The sequence below is a fragment of the Jaculus jaculus genome, chromosome 20 (assembly GCF_020740685.1).
Source record: "Jaculus jaculus isolate mJacJac1 chromosome 20, mJacJac1.mat.Y.cur, whole genome shotgun sequence".
In the NCBI taxonomy this organism is placed as follows: domain Eukaryota; kingdom Metazoa; phylum Chordata; class Mammalia; order Rodentia; family Dipodidae; genus Jaculus; species Jaculus jaculus.
The window spans coordinates 26,511,902-26,534,070 of NC_059121.1; the positions used below are offsets into that span (position 1 = coordinate 26,511,902).

Below are 22,169 nucleotides of genomic sequence, written 5' to 3' on the forward strand. Positions count from 1 at the left end.
CAAGCTCAGTTCTTCAGTCAAAGTGTGGCTTCCAAAGAGGACTCTAGTTGACAATCCACGGTGGCCGGATCAAGGTCATTGACTGATTTCTTTGTGAACTTTCAAAATCCCCTAGCTGTTTTGAAGTCCCCAGTTAAGCACTTCATGGTTGTTCTCCCGAGCAATCATTTTTCTTTGTACAGCTATACACAAATGCCTGTTAACTGTAAGGGTCCGAGAATCACTGAAGGAAGACCCCAGACTCAAATAGGATGGGAAAACAAAGAGTGTTTATTCTGTAGAATCAGCCAGCATGCAGGGTCAACTGTTCATAATGTAATATGGTGACCCTGAGAGGAGTATGCAGGCCCCTTTTAAGCACAACTCGGGGAATTCCAAGCAGGTTAGGTAATCTTTTAAAATGATTGGCTAGGCAAGCAGCAGTTACAGTTGTACATCTCTGATTGGTTGGGGCCGAAGGTGCGAAGGGACATGTCTGGGCATGTTTGGACGTGTCTCTAAGAACTGACTCAGCCCCCAGAGCCCACCAGCTTGTTAGTGGTTTTTCCCAGAAGTCTCGCCTGCCTCTCCGGGAAACTGAAACTTAGGCCTAGCTAACGGGGAGCAAATTTGATTCTCTCATTAACTATCCCGAGGTTGGACACACCTGCCTTGGAGAAATAACTGAAAGGAATAAGGACGTGTTTGCGGCATAGTGTGAGTCAAGCGGAGTATCATGGTGAAAGGGAAGAGTTTAGTGGGCAGAATTGCTCAGCATATGGAGGCCAGGAAACAAACAGGGATTGGAAGTGGTCAAGAACATAAGTTCCGCCAACACAGCATGGCCCCTGTGATCTGCTCCCTCCTGTACGCCTAACCTTTCATTTCCATCACTTCAAAATAATGTCAACGTGTGGATCCATCGGCAGTTGATCCATTTCTCGTGATCCCGTCCCTTCTGAACGACGGGTTCCACTGGGGAGCAAGCCTTCACCGCGTGAGCTATTCCGAGGGCTTCTTCAGACCGACACTATGGAACACTCCGTGAATCCACTGTCAGTTCAAATTCCGTTGCAGTGCACAACGCTAGGCAGCTCTGTCAATTCTGTCTTGACCTGTGTCTTTTCCATGCCCCTGCCGATCCTTAGGAAGTGGGTAGTGGCAGAATATGACCTGTCCGTCCTACCTACATTACACATAAAGCAGCACTCTTGCAACAAATACCAAGATACGTGCGGCAGTTTGATTGGAGACTGTCCCCCGCAGCCGCAGGGGTTTGTGACTAAGCGTCCTGCGTGGTCCCCAGCTGGTGGAGCCTTTGCGCGCTGGGGCCTTGCTGGACGCTGGGGTTAGTCTTGCCCACTGTGCGTTCAGAGCGTGGAGATGTAGGCTGTTTCTCATACTTCCTCCACCATGATGAAGCCTCCCATCCAAACCGTAAACCTGAACTTAACCCTTTCTTCCCATAAAGCGGCCGTGTGCTTCATGGATAGAGTCGAGAGCCCTTCCGTCCACAGCCTGCCCGGCCCGGGTGTGCAGGGCCTCCCTGGAAGCTTCCCTGCCTGCTCTCTGAGTATGTCCAATTCGTCCTTCGGTGGCTCTCCCCTGCGACCCATTTAGCTCTGAGATTTTTAAGGAGATAAATATGATCGCCTTAGGCTTCTGTGATTGTATTAATGTTTGAAGGCCTCTCTTCAACTGTGTCTGTGAAGGAGAACATAAGAAACAGCCAGGTCTGTTTCAGAGGAATTCTCCTTCAAACAAATGCATGGGATATTAAGAGTCTAGCAAGAGAGAACTGGAAATTTAAAAAGTCTTACGTGTATTATAAAAGGGTTTAAATGTGAAAATATATATATAATTCGCCCACAAATATAATTTAAACAACATCTTTTTTTTTTTCTTATTGGTTAATAGAACATTCCAGTGAACCAGTAGAAAAAAATATCACCTTGGAAAGGCCTTCCTATGTGGAACTCACATGCCTGTTTACAACCTCTGGGGATCTGAATACAGTGAATGTGACATGGACAAAAGATGGTGAGCCACTCGAGAATAAACATGCCATCAATGCAACAGGAAGCACCCTGCACGCCCAGTACACGTATGTATGCAGTCCTGTGCTCTCCGTCTCGCTAGCCACACTTGGTTCCACTGTTGTCACTGATTACCACCCCCCCAGCGGGCACGTCCGTATTATGCTAATATTCTGATCTGCATGTCGACAGAGTTATTTCTACTTTTAGACTTCTGATTAATGGCAAGTCTTTGCTTTCATTAAGTGTTTCTGAGAAATAGGCCTGTATTAATAATTTGAATTATCTTTAGGTTCGCCGTCATTACCCACATGCAAATGGGGAGCTATTCTTGTTTCTTTGACGAGGAAATGCAGCTAAGGGGGACGTTTCATATCAAAGGTCAGTGTTAATAACTTCAGCATTATGTTCTTAAATCTCTAAGTCCCTTAGGGTTTAAATGATTACGGTAATAATAAGCATAATGCAGCTGATGGAAAAAGCCTATATTTTCCATTGACTCCCAAGAGGTCGCTTTGAAGAGGGTCTCTTCTTCTCTACTCAACCTCTCCCTTCCTGCTTCCCTCTCAATCGAAAATACAGATTTTAGTTCAAAAGGCCACCCGCCTAGGTTTTTATAAATTATAACAGTCTCTTAAATTTATTTACTTTCTTTAGGCCTCTAGATGTATATCTCTTAGGACAGTCCTAGAATCTGAGTTTCTCTGCTCCCAGGCTATGAGACTGTCATTTGAGACTCTACATCAATGGTGGCCCCAAGACCTGGGACATAGGGAACTGTATGTTATGCATGTAGAACGTGTGGCCTGTGTTTCTTACCATCAACGGAGGACATTGTCACAAACAGTCATGACTGTCACTCTCCATAAGGTGACAGCATTGTCTGTGTTCTGACCCATGCCAGCCAGCACAGCCCAGCACCTGCTCTATGACTGAACGTGCGCCAACTAGACTCAGCAGGTATCTTCGCTGAAGATTAAAGGCGGTGGACACAGTGGTGTGTGGTGTCTGTGCATGTGAAACACAGAGCACGTGATGAGGGCAGGCTCAGCTGAGAAGATGCTTCTCAAAGCGAGTGGACTTTGCTGGCTGGGAAATCCGCTAGGGTGAGCTAGTCACATGTGAGAATTGAGCACCTGTTACTGTCGGCTGCTCTGGGCTTTAAAAAAATATTTAATTTTTATTTATTTATTTGGCAGAGAAAGAGGGAGGGAGAGAGGGAGGGATGGGGGGGAGAGAGAGAGAGAATGGGTACACCAGGGCCTCCAGCCACTGCAAATGAGCTCCAGATGAATGTGCCACCTTGTGCATCTGGCTTACTTGGGCCCTAGAGAATTGAACCTGGGTCATTTGGCTTGCAGGCAAATGCCTCATCCGCTAAGCCATCCCTCCAGCCTTGCTGTGGGCTTTGAAAAAATATTTACTTATTTGGGCAGACAGAAAGGGGGTGGGCAATGGCTTCCTGCCATTATAAATGAACTCCAGGCAAGCACGTTAATATTTTATTTTTATTTATTTATTTATTTGACATAAAGAGGCAGAGACAGAGAGAGAGTGAGAGAAAGAGAATGGGCAGGCCAGGGCCTCCAGCCACTGGAAACGAACTCCATATGCATGCGCTACCTTGTGCATCTGGCTTACGTGGGTTCTGGGGAATCAAACCTGGGTCCTTTGGCTTTGCAGGGAAGTGCCTTAACCTCTGAGCCATCTCTCCAGCCTATGCTCTGGGTTTTTAAAACATTTCACATTTAAGCCCAAACAAATTTATCACAATTTAAATTTTATAATATACAATTCTTACCTTACTAAAACTTTTTTTTTTTACTTTGCAAATGTAAAAGTTTTAATCTTTCTGACTTTCATAAATATAAAATATATTTTATTTATTTATAAGCAATGAGAGAGAGAGAGAGAGAGAGAGAGAGAGAGAGAGAGAGAGGGAGAGAGACAGGGAGGGAGGGAGGGAGGGAGGGAGGGAGAATGTGTGCCAGGGCCTCAAGACCCTGCAAGTGAACTCAGGATGCTGTGAAAGTTGTTCTCCATCTTTCCTAAAAGTCGCGGAGGCTGACTAGCTGCCCCCCGTGAGAGATGGGTGCCACTGTCCCCAAGGCGTCGTCCCTGGCGGAGCAGCTCACGGTGCGCTTTCGGATGGCTCACTGTGTTCCCTCTGCTCTCGCCCGCACTGCCTTCCTGTGCTTCTGTCATTGCTCCAACTAGGGTAAAACAAAACCAAACACCATAAATCCCGTGCCCGTCCGTGACACACTTCGTTCTTTCTAACTGAGGAATGGGCGTCAGCCTTGGACAACTTTCATCATGCGTCACTTAACTTCGTGGAAGAGCAGAGACAGCCAGATGCTTTTCTGTTTCTTTCTCTTTATTCACTCATTCCTCTTCTCTTCTCCTTCCTTATTCACTCACTCCTCTTCCCTTGTTCACTCATTCCTCGCCTCTTCTTTCCCCTACTTTGTCTTTCTTGTTTTTCCTTTTTTCCTTCTAATCAGCAAGAACAGGCACTTCCACATATATAGTTTAGGATTTTTTTTTTTTTCCTAGTTCTGTAAAGAATGACGCTGGAAATCTGATGTGGGTTATGTTGAGTCTGTAGATTGCTTTTGGTATTATGGCCATTTTTCACAATATTAGTTCTGCCCGCCCGTGAGCATGGGAGGCCTTTCCATCTTTTAGGATCTGTCATTTCTTTTTTCAGTACCTTCAGGTTTTCATTGTATAGTTCCTTTGCCTTGGTTGTGTTTATTTGCAGGCTTTTTTTTTCTTTTTTGAGCTACTATGAATGAAATTGTTTTACTAATTTCTTTCTTAGTGTGTTTGCCAGTAGTTTATAGAAAAATTACAGATTTTTGCTTATTGATTTGTCTGTCCTGCTACTTAGCCAATCGGATCTAAGAATTTTCTTGTGACGTTTTTAAAGGTCTTTTAAAGAAAGATTCACGTTGTCAGCAAATAGGGGTAGTTTGGCATCTTCCTTTCCTACTTGTACCCCTTTGGACACAACTCTCTTCTGTTGTTCCTCGAGCCACGACTTCAAACTGGAGGTGGGGTAAGCGGGAAAGAGTAGCTGCCTTGAATCATTCTTGCAGATGCCTTCCGTCTTAACCAGTGAGCATTTTGGTGACTGTTGGCTTGTCATGTGCAGCCTGTATTATGTTGACGTGTGTTCCTTCTGTTCGTAATTCCTTTGGGGCCCCTATCATGCAGGGATGTCAGACTGTGCCTTCTGAAGAGCTCTGATGGGGGGAAGGCAGCATGGGCGGAGGAAAGGGGAGAAAAAGACATAGACACTGGGGAAAAGGCAGCCGGGGAAAAACAAATAATAATGGTATATATGTATGAAAATGCCACAATAAAATCTATTGCTTTTTATGCTAACAAAAACTAATAGTTCATAAAACAAAGAACAACAAATTTCCCCAGGTACACAAAATCCCCCAAAGCATGTTTTGATCAGTGTTCTTTAAATCTAGAAAGAAGTTCTCTAGGTCCATAGGAAATGTTCATTACGTCTTAGACGTTGCATGCTCCTAGGAAATACAACTTTAAACATTCTGTTTTCTTCACTTCCACTCATGTCACTGGCATTGTTCTCTGGAAGTAATCTACCAGCCATGCTTACTCAGTTTTAAGTGTTCACTCGGTGATTCACTTCTTTCTTTTTAGCTTTGCGAAGTTACTTTAATCATTATATGGAAGATTTTGTCTGTAAAGTCTATCAGAAATGTTTCTTTTTTCAACATATCAAACAACTTCACGTCAGTGATTGTTAGGGAATACCTCCTGGTTCCCTAACTGCTTTGAGGTTACCAAGCTGATGTTGGTTGCCATCAAGAGATCCAGCCTCAGCCCAAGTTTTGTTTCGTTTGTTTTTAAGTTTAATTTTTTTTTTTTTCAGCAAGGTCTCATTGTAGCCCACGCTGTCGCAAATTTGCTGCATTGCAAGGAAGATTTTGAATGTCTTATCCTCCTGCTTCTGCCCCCTAAATCCTAGGATCATAGGCACCTCCCACACCAGGTTTAAGTCAAATTTCTCAGGAATGCAAGGAAGTGAACTCTTACTCTTTAAACTTGCTTGAAGCACTTCAGTTCAGCTCATTTGTTTTTAATGCCCACTTAATGTTAATGTAACTTTTAAGTGTATGCTACAGCCTGGCAGTATTTATAATATTAATAAGTTGGGTCCTCACACAGCTTTCTTGGTAAAAACCATAATTCCCGTAATTCATCTAAACTGAATATGGCCTAGAGGGATAATTTCATTTGAGTAGCTTTGAAAGGTATTTGGGCAACTGTTCACATCACAGTTTAGTATTCTATTGGTCTGTAAGGTTTATATAATTATATATAATAATAAAAATAATAAAAGTAATAAAAATTATAAACATCCTCTATGGTTTGCTTATGGGTTTTTCTTAGGAAGAACGATCTTTTCTTCGTAGCACTGTAATTGAATGTAGATGAAAACCCTGTTCCATCCCTCACTTTCAACAGAGTTTAGACTCTAATTTTCTTCCCCCCACCTTGTCCAGCTGTAAATCCACAAGTCAAACCACAGCTCATGAGCCTTAACCCTTGGAATTGTTTGTCATACATGTCTCTGCATCTGTCTTTTATTGAGTTATTTATGTTCTGGGTTTTGATTCTATTTTTTTATTTTTGGTGTTATTTTGAGGTAGCATCTCACTGTAGCCCAGGCTGACTCGGAATTCACTATGTCGTCTTAGGCTGGCTTTGAACTCACACGGTTCCTCCTATTGCCTCCTGAGTGTAGGGATTAAAGACGTGCGCCACCACAGCTGGCTGCTTCTCTCTTATGGGAAGTAGATGATTTACTACTACAAGGGTGGAAACATCCAGTGTTCCTGATTAATATGATGTTCTGACTCCCCTCCAAAAAAATGTATTGTGTATGCCGCAAAAGTGCATTCTGGAGACTTGGGGTTGTTAACATGTGATCACATCCCATCCAAGGAAGACGGCAGATAGATGATCCTCATAGGGGGTCAAATATAATGAACAAGTTGCTGAAAAGTATCATAGCAGTCAGCAGTATTGGAAGCTCCGTAGAGAGTATGCAAAAATTAATTGGTAAAAATCAAGATATTGCCTTCCTGTCCCCAAATAACTGACTACTGTTCCTGTAATGCATAGACTACAACCCCATGGTGAACACCTGCAGCCCCCTCCCCCCCCCCCCCCCGGTGAGGGGCATCCCCAGCAGAATAAGGGTAGGGATGAGGGACAAGAGGGTACCAACACAGGATGGATCTCTATGAAACACTTTGATGATAATAATAATAATAATAATAATAATAAAAACATTAAAACATAAAAAATCAAGACATTGAATTCATGGTGAGATTTTGCTCATACAGAGTGTTTCAAGACTTGAAATGCATGGCTTAGTCACCTGTTAAGATGTAGCCAAGATTTTGTAGACTTACAGAAACATGGCATAATGGTGTGAGCTAGCACTTCAGTCCTAAATGCCAGTGTGCATGTCCATTAGCTGTACTTGCCTATACGGGAGAACTGCTTGCCTAATGTTTGTACCCAAGTGTCCTTGAACCCAGCGTGACACTGGGGCCAGTTATTCTCAGCTGCGACAACACACATGCAGATCTTCAGCCTTGCAACGCCAGGAAGCAGTTACTTTCACTGTAGCTCTTCCTGCTAGAGTCTTGCCCGAGTCAGCCATCTCATCATCCAGAAACCTGGCTTATTCCAACTACAAGTCCCTCCTGGGTCCTACCTTCTCCAAAATTTCAAAACATTAACAAGGCAAGTCAGACAACTGTCCAGACATGGGTAGGGGCCCCGCAGCAGCTGGGATCCCCAGGACAGCTTTACAGTCTTCCCTGAACGCAGGATGTTTTATTGCTTAATCCCCGTGCTGGGATGATGAGTCACCCATGCCAGAGCAAGGACTGAGCAATGACAACGTGGCGCCTCGTACGCATGTGAGCAGGGCGGCTTCAGAAGCAAATCCTTGCCTTAGCCAAGCTGCAGACTGCCTGGGCGACAGGCAAGGAAAGAGAAGAGAGGAACCGCAAACAGCCTCCGTTTCGGTTTCTCCGCTCTGGTCCTCAGACGTGGCCACTAGTCCACAGACGGCGGCCTCACCCCAACACTCAGCGCCTTGACAGCATAGCACACTCACCCAAGACTTTTCTTGGAAAACCCTTTCTAACTGACAGTGATCTGTCTCAAGCAGTTGCCTCATAGATAGCACCTTAATCATAGGGTGTCTTCTGATTCACTCAACTCAAGCATTGCCTTTGACCATTGTTTTGATTCTTAGCTTGTGTGATGGTTTGAATATAAAAATGTCCCCTGTAACCTCAGGCGTCTGTGATTAAGTTTCCCACTTAGTCTCCAGCTGGTGGAACCTTGGGAAGGTGGAGTCTTGCTGGAGGAGGTATGTTATTTGCACCAGTGGCACCCTGGATTAGTCCGGCTCACTGGGTGTTTAGAGCCAGTTCACTCTCCCTGTTCTCCCTCTCTGCTGCGGATGGCGATGGAGTGAGCTGGCTTCCTCCGCCACTACAAAGCTGTCGTGTGAACCCTTTCTTCTTATGAGCGCCTTGGATCACGTGTTGGTTCCAGTGATCATATAACTGCTGTAGCTGGTGGAGGTGGGCCAATATTTTGATCATGTTTCAACACATATTTTCTTGCTAAAGTATGACCCCCATCTTGAGGAAGAAGCATGCTGAGTTTGAGAAACAGGGTAACCAAAAGATAAACAAACTGGGACAGACAGAAACTGTAGCTCTGCTCTGACTTGAGCTTCACACGACAGGTTTCATAATCTTCCCAGCAGTGGGAGATGGAGACCCAGGGAGATGGGTCACCGGGTAAAGTGCTTGCCATGCAGACCTGAGTTTGGGCCCCAACACCCGTGTGAGGTGAAGGCATGGTGGCCTGTTCACACAGAGCTGGGGAGGCACACAGGGAACCCCTGGGGTTTACTGAATAGCTGAGTCTGTGACCTCTATGTTCAGCGAGAGACCCCATGTCAAAAACGAAGGTGGGGCCAGTTGAGGAGGACACCCTGCGTTGATCATTGGCTCTCACGCGTATGTTTAGTCATGTTCATGTGCTCATGGGTACGTATATGAGAACACATACACATGCCTGCACACAGCTGCCCTTCAGAGCTGTGTTTATCCTAAAGTGAGCTGAACATGGCTTGAGAAGGTACTGATCCACATCTACAGCCTCAGGAACTGTGCCTCGGTGCCACTGGAGGTTTGGAAGGAACCTGGTGACTCCAGAAAAATCTTTATTTTAGCCAAACTCTCACCTCGGATAAATCTGCAGATCTTTAGTCAATACATCTTTTGTTTCAAGCATTATTTTTGTTTATTTTTATTTATTTGAGAGTGACAGAGCGAGAGAGAGAGAGAGAGAATGCGTGCGCCAGGGCTTCCAGCCACTGCAAACAAACTCCAGATTCATGCACCCCTTGTGCATCTGGCTAACGTGGGTCCTGGGGAATCGAGCCTCGAACCAGGGTCCTTCACAGGCAAGCACTTAACCGCTAAGCCATCTCTCCAGCCCAGTTGACACATCTTTTAAAGTAGGGCTGAACCCCTGTCCCTGAAACAAAACAGAGACCTTCAGATGTTTCTGTGTTTTCATACTTCACTTATATAAGAGTGTCCCACCAGCTGTTGTATATTTTGAAAAGACGTATGGTTACAGAGCAGTTTGTTATGATGTCCATGAGCAACTTAGGCCAAGACTGGTCCTGTCATTCCTACAACAAAACCAGAGATAGAGAAATAGACCCAGAAAAGAGGATCAGAGCACATGATTACTGGCGAGCCAGGACCATGAGCCTTGCTGTCTGGATCTTTGGAAAACTTGAGCAAAAGGACATCTGGTTACTTGTTCTTCAAATCAGAACAGACTGTTCCTTCACAACCCACACTCTGTTTGGAACTTTGTACATGTGGTGGTTTGAATTAGGTATACCCCATAAACTCCAGTGTTTGGAATGTTTCCTTGATTCTGAGCTGAGGGCAGTTTGGGAGGTAGGGCCTTGTTGGAGGAGATATGTTGTTGGGGATGAGCTAAAGGGTGGCCTCGAACTCACGTTAATCCTCCTACCTCTGCCTCCCTAGTGCTGGCATTAAAGGCATGTGCCACCATGCCTGACCTCATCTAAACCAGGAAAGAAAACAGTGAACGTGGGCCTGAGTTTTGGTGCTTCCAGTTCCCCAGTTCTAGACAATCAGGCATGGTGTGGCCATGTGGGGTATATTTGTTACCCCCCAGCCCAAGGTGATCAACAAGGGGGGATGTAGGTTGAGAGAGCCCATCTTAAGGAAGTACATGACTGGGAACACAAAATTATCATGGGTACATCTGTGAATATGTGTGTGCTTGTATGCACACACACACACACATATCACACATAACACACCTCACAAACCCTAACGTACACATATGTATGAAAAGAGTACATTTGGGCTGAAATTTATTAAAAAATTTAGCTCATAATTGTATCAAAAATATGATCTGTTTCGCTCTGCCTTTTCTCATTAAAGCCAGTATATTGTGTAAAGGGCAATTTCCTTTTGAAACTATTATTTATTTGCCAGGAAGGATGGAGGGGAGGAGATAGAGAGAGCGTGCACAGATGGGCCCACCAGGGCCTCAAGTCACTGCAGATGAACTCCAGATGTATGCGCCACTTTGTGCATGTGGCTTTACGTGGGTACTGGGGAATCAAACCTGGGACCTTGGGCTTTGCAGGCAAGCTCCTTAATGGATAAGCCATTTCTCTGGCCTGTAATTTCCTTTTCCTTTTTAGATTTCATAATCACGAATCAAATTATCATTTCACATGTACTTTCTCCCTCGTATACTACCTAGATCTAGAAAACTGAGATTTTTCTTGTTGTACACTTTATTTATTACATACAGAGGGACAGAAGGGAAGGGAGAGAGAGAGAGAATGGGTGCGCCAGGGCCTCTGGCCGCTGCAAATGAACTCCAGATGCGTGCGCCACAATGTGCATCTGGCTAACGTGGGACCTGGAGAATCTAACCTGGAGACGTCAGCCCACCCGTGCTTGTTGGCTGAGAGTCTCAGCACGGGAGCTGGTTGCATTACCCACCTCCAGCCTGCCCCACCTCCAGCCTGCCCCACCTCCAGCCTGCCCCACCTCCAGCCTGCCCCACCTCCAGCCTGCCCCACTGGTGGCGTCTTAGAGACCCCTCAGTGGTGTTATTAAATAGCTAGTGGGGTGCCTACAAGCCCTGTGAGAGTTCACACCCGCGGTGGAAGTCAAACTGTAGACCATCCAGTTTCATCGTAGCGCGTTTCCTTGGTGACGAAAAGTGTGAGGACCGTGGACTGGAGGCGGCTCTGTCGGGATTACTGAAGCGCGTCGTTTCCCTTCTCCTCGCATCACTTCATTAATGGCAGAGTCGCAGATCAGCAGTCCCACGGTGACGGGCCGGGCCGTGTGGTACATTCTGCTGTGTCAGATCTAGTGAATTTGGCCCATTTTAACTTGTAAGGAATAAAACAAGGCTTGCCTCCCTAGTGTTGCATCATCCATCACCTAAGGGCACAACCTATAGAGAAACAACCTGTTTTTGATTCTTGTCTGGTGGTTATGAAAATTGAATTTCTTTTCCAGTGATGATGAATCATTTCCCCATTTTTTCAATCTTCTCAATTCGTACATCCCGCAAATGTTGTTACCTGAGGGCATAGCAGGAACCCAGGAGCCCTTGGAAAATATATTTAATCTAGAAACATTTCTGTAGCAACTGATATATATTTCATTCATTCTCTTCATGGTTCCTCTCATATAAATGTGATCCACAGAATGATAAGTGAAAAGCTTTAAATTATCTATTAAAATTGGTCAAAAAATGGACAGATTTAGACATTGTAATTTTTATCTGCTCTTCGCGACAGACAAACTTACAGTTTTGAGCCTCTTTTCTTTTTTCTCTGGATGGTTATAATGACCATATTCTAGAGCCCCAAGCATGCTAACAAGGACTCTACCACTGAGCCATGTCTCCAGCCCTCTTTTTCTCTGTTTGCCATTGCTTCTTGTTTTAAATATTATATTAACTTATTTACTCGAGAGAAAGAGGCAGATAGAGAGATAGAGAGGCAGGGAGAAAATGGGCATGCCAGGGCCTCTAGCCACTGCAAATGAACTACAATTGCATGTGCCATTTTGTGCATCTGGCTTTATGTGGGTGCTGGGGAATCGAGCCTGGGTCCTTTGGTCCGCTAAGCCATCTCCCCAGCCCCCATTCATTCCGTTACTTTGTGACTTTCTGTCATGTGCACACCTTCTGGAGACATCGGCCCACCAGCTCTACTGGCTTCTCATAAATCACTATCAAAGATTTTCCAGCCTTCAAGTTTTGCCTTCTTACTGAATGTCAGATTGCAGAACTTTGAGGAAAAATGACCGCTCTCTGGTAACATGCCAGAGAAGCCTGGGCACAGGAGCTGCTCATCCACACACGGGCATTTTTTGCAAACCTGTCGAGGTTGCCGGGCTCCCTCCTAGAATACCTCTCTCCCACTTCACACTGACGACAGCTATGTAGGATCTATGTGATGTCTACTTACTCGATCAACCAGGGAAGGGCATGCATCCGTGAGAAACTGAAGGGGAAAATGTTCTCAAATTTAGTACTTTTCTTTTTTTTTGCTTAACCAGTTTTAGTAACATACATTTCTTTAAACTTTTCCTAGTACCAAAAGTTCATGGAAAAAACAAACCATTGATCACTTACGTGGGAGATTCCACTGTCCTGAAGTGTGAGTGTCACGAATGCGCCCCTGTGAATTGGACCTGGTATGCCAGTAACGGAAGTATGCCGGTAAGATCGTATGTCTCTGACATGGAGAAAACCAAATCTCCTTTTAGTTCACAAATAAGATTATAACCGGCAGTTCCAAGGGAGGCTTATACTCCTTTTATCTTACAGGTTTATGTGTATTCATAAAGTACAGTGATAAGTGAATTTTCCATTGTGTTCTTCAACACGTTATATCCTATGCTCTCAATGTTATGTTAGGGTTAGCAATTTGTTTGAAATTTAAAAAAATTAAATTTTATTTTTTGTTCATTTATTTGAAAGAGAGAGAGAAGAGAAAGAGGCAGATAGAGAGAATGAGAGAGAGAATGGATGTGCAGGGCCTCCAGCCACTGCAAATGAACTCCAGATGCATGTGTGACCTGTGCATCTGGCTTTACATGGACACTGGGGAATTGAACCTGGGTCCTTAGGCTTCACAGGAAAGTGCCTTAACTGTTAAGTCATGGCTCCAGCCCTGTTTAAATTCTTTGAAAGGAAGTTACAATTCCTTTTTTGTCTGAGTGTGGGATCCTAGCACTTGGCAATATGTGTTAGGAATTTCCATGAGTTCAAGGGGTTCCTGAGCTGCACAGTGAGAACTAAGCCAGCCGGGCTTATATAGCAAGACAGTGACTTAAGGAAGAAAGGGGAAGACGCTGGAGAGACTGCTCAGTGGTTAAGGTGCTTGCCTTCACAACCTAAGGACCCATCTTTGATTCCATGTTACCCATTTAAAGCTAGCTGTACAAAGAGAGCTTGACATCAGCCTGGGGTGCATAACAAGAACCTGGTTTTTGTTTGGTTTTGTTTTTAAAAAATCCACATTTTTACTTGACCAGTTTAGAAATACTGCCATCACAGAAACCACATTTCTTGTCATTTCATGAAAGTAACTAGAAAACACCAATTAAAAACCAGCCTAGCCAGGCGTGGTGGCGCACGCCTTTAATCCCAGCACTCGGGAGGCAGAGGTAGGAGGATCGCCGTGTGAGTTCAAGGCCACCCTGAGACTCCATAGTGAATTCCAGGTCAGTATGGGCCAGAGTGAGACCCTATCTCAGAAAACCAAAACAACAACAACAACAAAAACAGCCTATTTATTTGATTATTGTTTATTTTGAGGCAGGGTCTCACTCTAGCCCAGGCAGATCTGGAACTCGCTCTGTAGCCCCAAACTGGCTTCAAACATAAAATGATTCTACTGCCTCTGCCTCCGGAGTGTGGGGACTCAAGGAGTGTGCCATCTCACCTGGTACAACCAGCCTTCTTTTCTAGTAAAATGTCCGTGACAGAACGTAATGTAATAACACCATTTAAAAAATGTAATGGAAATTTGTTGACGTGACCTTTGCTCTTAGTTTCCATCAGTAATTGTCATTGGTCTTCTTGGGCATCTCAGGACGTCCATGCCACATTCAGTTCTTTCTTATCTGACAGCAATGGCCTCAGAGAGCTGATATGAACAACAGAAGTATCTATATCTATATACATTATCCCTGGCTCCTTTCTTCACCAAACTAGCCTGGAATGGCTAGGAAATTTTAGGGCCTGTTCCTTTAAGGACACCCTTCTGTGGCCCTGGTGCTAATGAGCACTGACATTAAAGTACACTGAAAGAAAAACTGTAATTCTAGAAGGGACACGTGGACCAAATCTCACCACACACGCACGATGAAATAAAGATGGCGGTATTGTAGACTGTTCAAAGGTAGTAGAGAAAGAACTTGAGAAGTAGCCTGCCCGATATCTTAAAATGCTTTATTATTTCAGAGCTGAAGAGATGGTCTAGTGGTTAAGGCACATGCCTGTGAAACCTAAGGACTCAGGTTCGATTCCCCAGGTTCCACATAAGCCAGATGTACATGGTGGCACATGTATCTGGAGTTTGTTTGCGGTGGCTAGAGGCCCTGGCACACCCATTCTTTCTTTCTCTTTCTCTCCAATAAATAAATAATTAAATAAATAATCTTAAAAAAAAAGAAAGAAGAAAAGAAAATAGCTCCAGATCATGTATGCATTGGTAAGTCACGACCACTTCTGCTTGTTACCTTATTTGTGACTAACGAAGGCATCTGAAAATATTTGCACAAGACAGATTTATAAAAACAAGTGTCCACCGTGCTGTTTGGAATACGCTGCCTGAATTCCTCATGAATGAGGGGCTAATTTAACCAACAGTAGCCTACTTCAAATTAAAGTTTTAGAATATTAGTTTACATAGCTTTGTGATGCTCTCATTCTGCTATGTGAATCACTGCCTTTAAAAAACATTTTCGGGCTGGAGAGATGGATTAGCGGTTAAGCGCTTGCCTGTCAAGCCTAAGGACCCCGGTTCGAGGCTCGGTTCCTCAGGTCCCACGTTAGCCAGATGCACAAGGGGGCGCACGCGTCTGGAGTTCGTTTGCAGAGGCTGGAAGCCCTGGAGCGCCCATTCTCTCTCTCTCCCTCTTTCTCTGTGTCTTTCTTTCTCTCTGTGTCTGTCGCTTTCAAATAAATAAATAAATAATTTAAAAAAAAACAACATTTTCATTGACAACTTCCATAAGTGTAAAGAATATACCATGGTTACAGTCCACACTCACCACCCTCCCTTGTTCTCACCCCCAGTCCCTTTGCCACTGAGCCCCTTCTTCTAACTAGTTGTTCTTCTGTTCTGATGTGAGAGTAGCATTAGCTTAAGTAAGTAGATGGCGGTTCCGTGGGCATCATATGTCCATTTAGTCAGACAACAGTGGTCGTTTTCCCTTACAGGGCTGTGATACCTGCCCTCTCCGCCCCTCACATACACACAAGCCACAGGCTTTTCATCAGGTCTTCAGCCCCTGGCAGGAAGGCGCTCCAGTGGAATGGGCCTCAAGTCCAAGCACGGTCTTTTTCCTCCAGCCCTAAGCGCAGGTCTTCGTAGGGAGGGCGGGGGGCTCAGGGAGGGGGCAGGACCAGCACTAGGTCTTGCCGCTCTCTGCATCGGAAGCAGCCCTGCACTCACTTAAAGCGCAGCCCCTTTCATCTGTCAGCCCATCACTCCGACATTGGCATTTATCATAAGCATCCCAGGCCTTGCCTGCCCATGGCGTCAGGTCACTAATTTTTCTTTTTTTTTTTCTTCTGGAAGATAATAAACTCACAGACAGTTTTTCCTCAGGAAACCTCCGGGAATATTCACATGCATATTGTCATGTATGGAACAGGGCAGCTGAGTGATAGATTAGGAGAGGTAGCAGATGGCCTAAGAATAAAATTTAATTTAAATAGATTTAAATGGTATAACAGTTTCCGTATAGCTTAGTATGGCTCCTGTGAGCCTGGGGAGAGGGAAGGAGATTAAGACAGAGGAAGAGAAGGAGAGGGGGAGGGAGGGAAGGAGACAGAGAGAGAGAGAGAGAAGGGCATGAGAGGAAGGATGAGGGTCTAGAGCAGTCTAGAGATCAGCCATAGGGGGACGGCTCGGCCCTTCCCTCCACATCATCTCAGAAGGGCTCCCCTTGGGCCCGCTGTGGTGGCCTCCCATCGTCAGGTGGAGCTCGTTGACCGTAAGCCTGTGTTTGAGCAGCGCTAGCCAAGTATGAAGTAGAACATGAAACCCAGGTGGCAAAAAATGTTCAGCTTTTAATTCTCGTCTGATATTGCCAGCCAGGGGCCTGCACATCCTTCCTGGTGGTCAGACGTGTCTGACTTTGTGTCCCTCCTGGAATACCAAACTCAACGAGACGCAAGGTCTGTTTGATCTGCCCGCTAGCAAATTGATTATACCTGCCTTTTCCCAAGAAGTCGTGTCCTAGGCTGCGTCTTGTAGCTTTGCTCAGGTCAGATCTTGGAGGTCCATGCAACTAATGTCTCCTTGCATTAGGTTCCTATTGATGCCCACATGAGTGATAAGTATGACGTCAGTGGAGCCTATGCTAATGAGACCAAGCTCAAGATAAAGAATCTTCTGGAGGAGGACGGGGGATCCTACTGGTGCCAGGCGGTATTCCAGCTGGGTGACAGCAAGGAACACATTGAACTTGTCGTGCTGAGCTTCTTGGTGCCCCTCAAACCGTTCCTGGCGATCATTGCCGAAGTGGTTCTCTTAGTGGCCATTATTCTGCTTTGTGAAGTGTACACGCAGAGGAGCAAGAAGGACCCAGGTAGGAGTCTCTCTGCTATACACAATATCACCGCTTTCGTGTGTGTGTGAGACTTGGCATGCACACTGTGAAACCCTCTGGAATTCTCACAGAAGACTTTGCCATACTATTTATTTTTATTAAAACTTCTTTTCTTTTGCATGCGTGCATGGTGGGTGTATGTGCATGTTCCTGAGTATTCATGTGTGTGTGGGCACATGCGTGTGGGTGTGCGTGCACGGGAGCACACGCACATGCGGAGGGAAGAAATCGACAAGGGAGCAGACTTCCAGATGCACATCACTTTATACTTTGAGACAGGGCGTGGTCCCTACAGCTCACAGGTTCAACTAGCCTGCCAGTGAGCCCCAGAACATCCCTGTCTCTACGTCCCGAGCGCTAGAATTACAGGTTCATGCACGGTATGCAGGTGCCACTATGCCCAGCACCTTACGTGGGTATTGAGGGTCCCAACTTAGATCATCGTGATTGCATAGCGAGCACTCTGCCCACTGAGCAATCTCCACAGCCCGCTGAGTTTCTTCTTTCTGTAATGTGTGTCTGATGATGGGCTGTGGGGATGAGATTCAGAGAGTCCCTTCAATAATTTTGTCATGTATCCTGTACTTTTTCCTGATTTTGGTACAAATTTTTAACACTTGAAGAGACAGTCATCATAGTCTTTGCAAGTACCAAGGAGCTGAAGTATTGTTCACTAGAAATTGTGGCGTGCCGATTGCTGACCAGGAAGGCATGAAGGAGGCACAGCTCCCACAGGCGGCCTCCTCTTCATCCCACACAGGCCAAGCGTTCTAGTGCATGATTTAGTCGGGGGTCGGTTGAATGGAATGTGTACGCGCCACAAAAATAATACTTACTGGTCCTTCTTTTGTTGAACAGATGATGGGAAAGAATTTGAACAAATTGAACAGTTGTAAGTATTTTTATACATTGCTTACTTGATGAATAAGTACAGATGCATAATTAAATGAACATTTTGCAGTAAGAAACAAATAAAATGACATATACAGTGTGCATGCTGTTACCTGTCCACAGCCTTTAGTAATGAAATGTGACCCCTAGAGTCTGTCCCTCTGTCCGTTAATGACTCACCTCCATGTGCTTCTGCCTTTTCCTCCCTTACCAAGTGAGCTCATCATGGTACTGCCCACATATGCCTTCTTGGTCAGTGGCAATTCACTCATATAAATGCTCAAGAGGGTGTGATGCATAGTAAGCGATTCTCTACCGTGGCTATATTTTTGACCACTGAGGTGGCTCCTTAAAAGCTCGGTTCTTAGACCTTCCTGGTCCTGTGGGTGTCTGTATCTTCTGAACACATCTGATTCACTGTCACATTGGACATCACTGGACAAGAGCTGTATGAGTAAAAGGTGAAAGATTTATAGAGTCTGAAGAGAAACCAGAGCAGAAGAACTGTATCAGAATTACTTTGAGGGGGATATAAATTTTGTCGTGTGTTCTGCCATAACTTTCATTAGAGTGGCACATGCTTGATTTGGGAAAGTGGGTATTTCTGTTCTTCAAAGCCAGAGGGTAGAGGTGGCCAAGATGGGGATGAAAATCCTAGGCACAGTGCCCCAGGCTGGGAACCAAGGGCATGAGACCCGTGTGAGGAGGCAGAGGGGAACCTGTGAGATGGGCGTGCGGTAGTTTCCTTCTCATTTCTGGGACAAAACCCTGATCAAAAGCAGGAAATTGGGGCTGAAGAGATGGCTTGGCACTTAAGGCGCTTGCTTGCGAAGCCTAAGAACTCACGTTCAAATCTCCAGGTCCCACGTAGCCCAACGCACAAGGCCGCAAGTGCGCAGGGTCACACATGTACACAAGGGGGTGCACACATCTGGGGTTCATGCACAGCTGGGTGAAGGTCCTTGTGCACCCATTCTCTCTGCCTCTCTCTCTTGCTCTCTGCCTCTTTCTCTGAGAAAGTAAAAAAAAAAAAAAAAAAAAAAAATAGAAAACGGGAGGAAAGGGTTTATTTTAGCCTGTAGTTTTTGGGGAAGCTTCATTCCGTCAGGGAAGACATGGCTGGAACAGATAACAAGGCATCACATCTTGTCACGGCATCTGAGTGGCTGTCATCCAACTGAGCTCCTTCTGAGCACCCAGCGGACAGGACTCCTGATCCTTGGTGACAGGCTGTTTTCCTGCACGTTTCGGAGCAACACCAGACTTAGGAATATACGCCGATGCTTCCACTCATGCTCTGGGAAAAACACTTCTGCGTGGAACAGTTATCTGTAGCAGCAGGTCCTCTCTAAGCCGCAGCATAAAAATAAAGTCAGCATTATGAGTCAAACACTGTTAGGAAGAATGGATTAGGTATGTGTTGGTATTTTACACGACTTTCAATAGAAATGGCATAGCGAGTTAATTTTATGCACTGTAAACAGAAATATTCCTTTCTGTTTTTGACGCAGGAAGTCAGATGACAGCAATGGCATAGAAAACAATGCCCCCAGGCTCAGAAAAAATGTAAGTTACTTCCAAATGATAATCTAAACGAAAGGTAAAAGTTACATGGGTTTTACTAATCATTAATTTTTTTTCCCTAATTCATAAAATCGTCTGTTAACTAACTGTGCTTGAAAATACCTGCTTATCCTATGTTGTGAGAAACTATGGATTTTTACAAAAACAATTGATGGCAACTTAAAAAAAAAAACATTCCTTCCTGCATCATGATTAATGTGATGGATTACATGTAGATGTGTGTGTGAGTGTAATCACAACATGGTGATCTTTCTGCCTCAGTGTGACGGGATGATGGGATTACAGCCTACATCGCCATGCTCAGCTTTATTTCATGGTCTGTATGTACCATCTATTATAATACCTTAAGCTAGTTTATTTCAAATATTTTCATGTAGTTGCCACCTTTTTATCTCCTTGTAGTTGCAGATTCTTCACGTTTTCTTCTCGTATATTGTGATAAATCTGGTGTTATGAATAAGTTCCTAGTAGTTAATTTTCTTTACTGATTCAACATTTTCTACATTTGTTATTGCTAGAGCTGCTTGCTGTGTCAGTTGATGACACAGCCACTTACTAGCAATTATCTGTTAGGTATTCTAGAATGACGAGGAAAATGACGGTGTTTCATGATGCTTTATTTCATTCAGGAATCTGTGGAGCAATGAACGGAAAAGATCAAGAGTCATGGGAAGATGTACAAAGAATTCGTACTTCAGTCTTGTCTTTCCTTGTAAGAGCATCTGAGGTTTATTTTCTTAAAAGAAGAAAATTTATGCAACACAGACCCCAGCTTGTAAATAGTATATGCCATCACATATCCAAAGATGTCTTTTCATTTTGTAATTGTTTTACATTTAAGGCAAGGTAAACTAACCTAGGATAATAAATTTCTTCCTGGTCTAGAAGACTGGGACACACAGAAGAGGCACCAGCAAAACTAGTTAATAATTCTTAGAACAAATATCACTAAAGACCTCTCTACAACCAAAGAATTTACTAAAGAGAAGTCTTTTGCCATTTGTCTTAACAAGCCCCCACCTTCCCACCCTGCTTGATGTGATTATCTGTAGCAACAGTTGTAATGATTGTCACTCAAAGTGTATCCTGTGATGATGAAAATGTGTTTTCACTGAGGTGGATTGTGCTCCTGATAATGATGGATACTCAACAATGCCTACAGGAAGACACACTTTTAGTCCATAAGTGTTTGGCAAGGGAATAAAACCATATGCTTGCCGCAAAGTGTTGTTGGTACCAAATCAAACCCTCCGTCTCGATTCTACCTTTATTCCACTCATCACTACTGCTTCCTCGCTCCAAGCCCAAGTGCTTGTTTCTTTAAGTTGTTGTCACTACTGTTTTCCAGGGGGGTTGGACTTCTTTGGGTCCCCTTGGTATTGCTCAAGGATGCAGATCCGTGTATTCATTGTGCAACTTTGCTACCTGGATACCTTCATGCTTCAGAGTTTCTCAGTACATTGACTTGATTGATTAGACTTGTTCCCCGCAGCTAGTTAATTATATGAATAGGCATTTTTTTAGCCCTTCACAATGATGACTGTGACTGAATTCCAGGAGCTTCTTAAACAGAGCTGCAAATGCCTCAAGCTTAACTTCAAACATGGGCTCGTTTTATCGCACATATTTCTTGAACTCACTGTAAATCAAGTCAACCACATTTATTCAACTTTGGGTGGACACAAGGAGTCATCAGGGGCTTTAAGTGAAATGTTGAAATCACGCCTCAGGACATTATTTGGTGCTGAACGATTTCCATGCCTCTCTGTGTACAAGAGAGTGGGACTAAGGGCCTTCAGAAGGGGGGAAAAATAGGCAGGGGAGAACTCAGAAAGGTAATGAAAATCTCAGAGCTCTTTGTGATTAGGGGATTAGAGCATGTATAAGCAGAGCCCAAAGATTTACCATCAAAAGCTTGATAGAAATGTATGCCATGTGGGCATTGTAGCGGAGAAAAATGATCAGATTCTGGTAGGGAAAACTGTATCATTTTAGCTAATGTATATCAATACTGCTAGCATGAATAATACATTAAAATAGGGGTATAGAAGTTGTTTATGGTCTGTAAATGCAACCACGTGCAGTGTTATGATCTTGGAACATACTCCTTTGGGACAAGCATCTCCTCTCTTGGCCTTACAGCCACACATTTGTTTGGCTTTAATTCCTGATAAACTTGACAGAAGTTACTCTAAACATTTTGAGTTCAGTGAAAAATTTGTCACACTTACCATTTGAGTAAGCGCCGTTGAAAGCCGCCTGTGAGTAGGTCTGCACAAAACCCAAACCAGAGTTCCTCCGCCTGCCCTTCTGTCGCTCAACTTTCTAGGCTAAAAATTGCCACCCATGATCTGGAATATTTATGTACTAAACCTGTAAATTTAAGTGGCACAACCTACTATTTATTGTTTCTATCAAGGACAAGTTCTCTCAGTAGAAAATTTCTTAAGCAGAATTTTAAGTTGATTTTCAGTCTTCCAGAATCTCTCTGGAGGACTTGTGGCACATCATCATCCCACTGTTTGATGAAAGAATGGATTATCTAAGCTCACAGAGATGAAGAGCGGACTATCTGCAGACAGGGTGCAACGAGAGGACAGACGCCAAGCAGCAGAAAGGCTGAGGCAGGAGAGCTAACCGGGGAAATCTGCTCCTCTTTCCAGCTGAT

General features: G+C 44.4%; 1 protein-coding gene across 1 annotated transcript in view; it reads left to right on the forward strand.

The window, feature by feature from the left end:
- Positions 1-20,725, forward strand: part of Emb (embigin) — a 54,522-nt gene extending 33,797 nt beyond the window's left edge. Inside the window, exons 3-9 of the mRNA XM_045139050.1 lie at positions 1,897-2,083; positions 2,308-2,396; positions 12,772-12,899; positions 16,726-17,005; positions 17,885-17,918; positions 19,429-19,483; positions 20,131-20,725. Coding sequence (XP_044994985.1) covers positions 1,897-2,083; positions 2,308-2,396; positions 12,772-12,899; positions 16,726-17,005; positions 17,885-17,918; positions 19,429-19,483; positions 20,131-20,148 — 791 coding nt within the window. The 3' untranslated portion in view covers positions 20,149-20,725. The remainder of the gene's footprint in view (positions 1-1,896; positions 2,084-2,307; positions 2,397-12,771; positions 12,900-16,725; positions 17,006-17,884; positions 17,919-19,428; positions 19,484-20,130) is intronic.
- Positions 20,726-22,169: the final 1,444 nt, after the last annotated feature.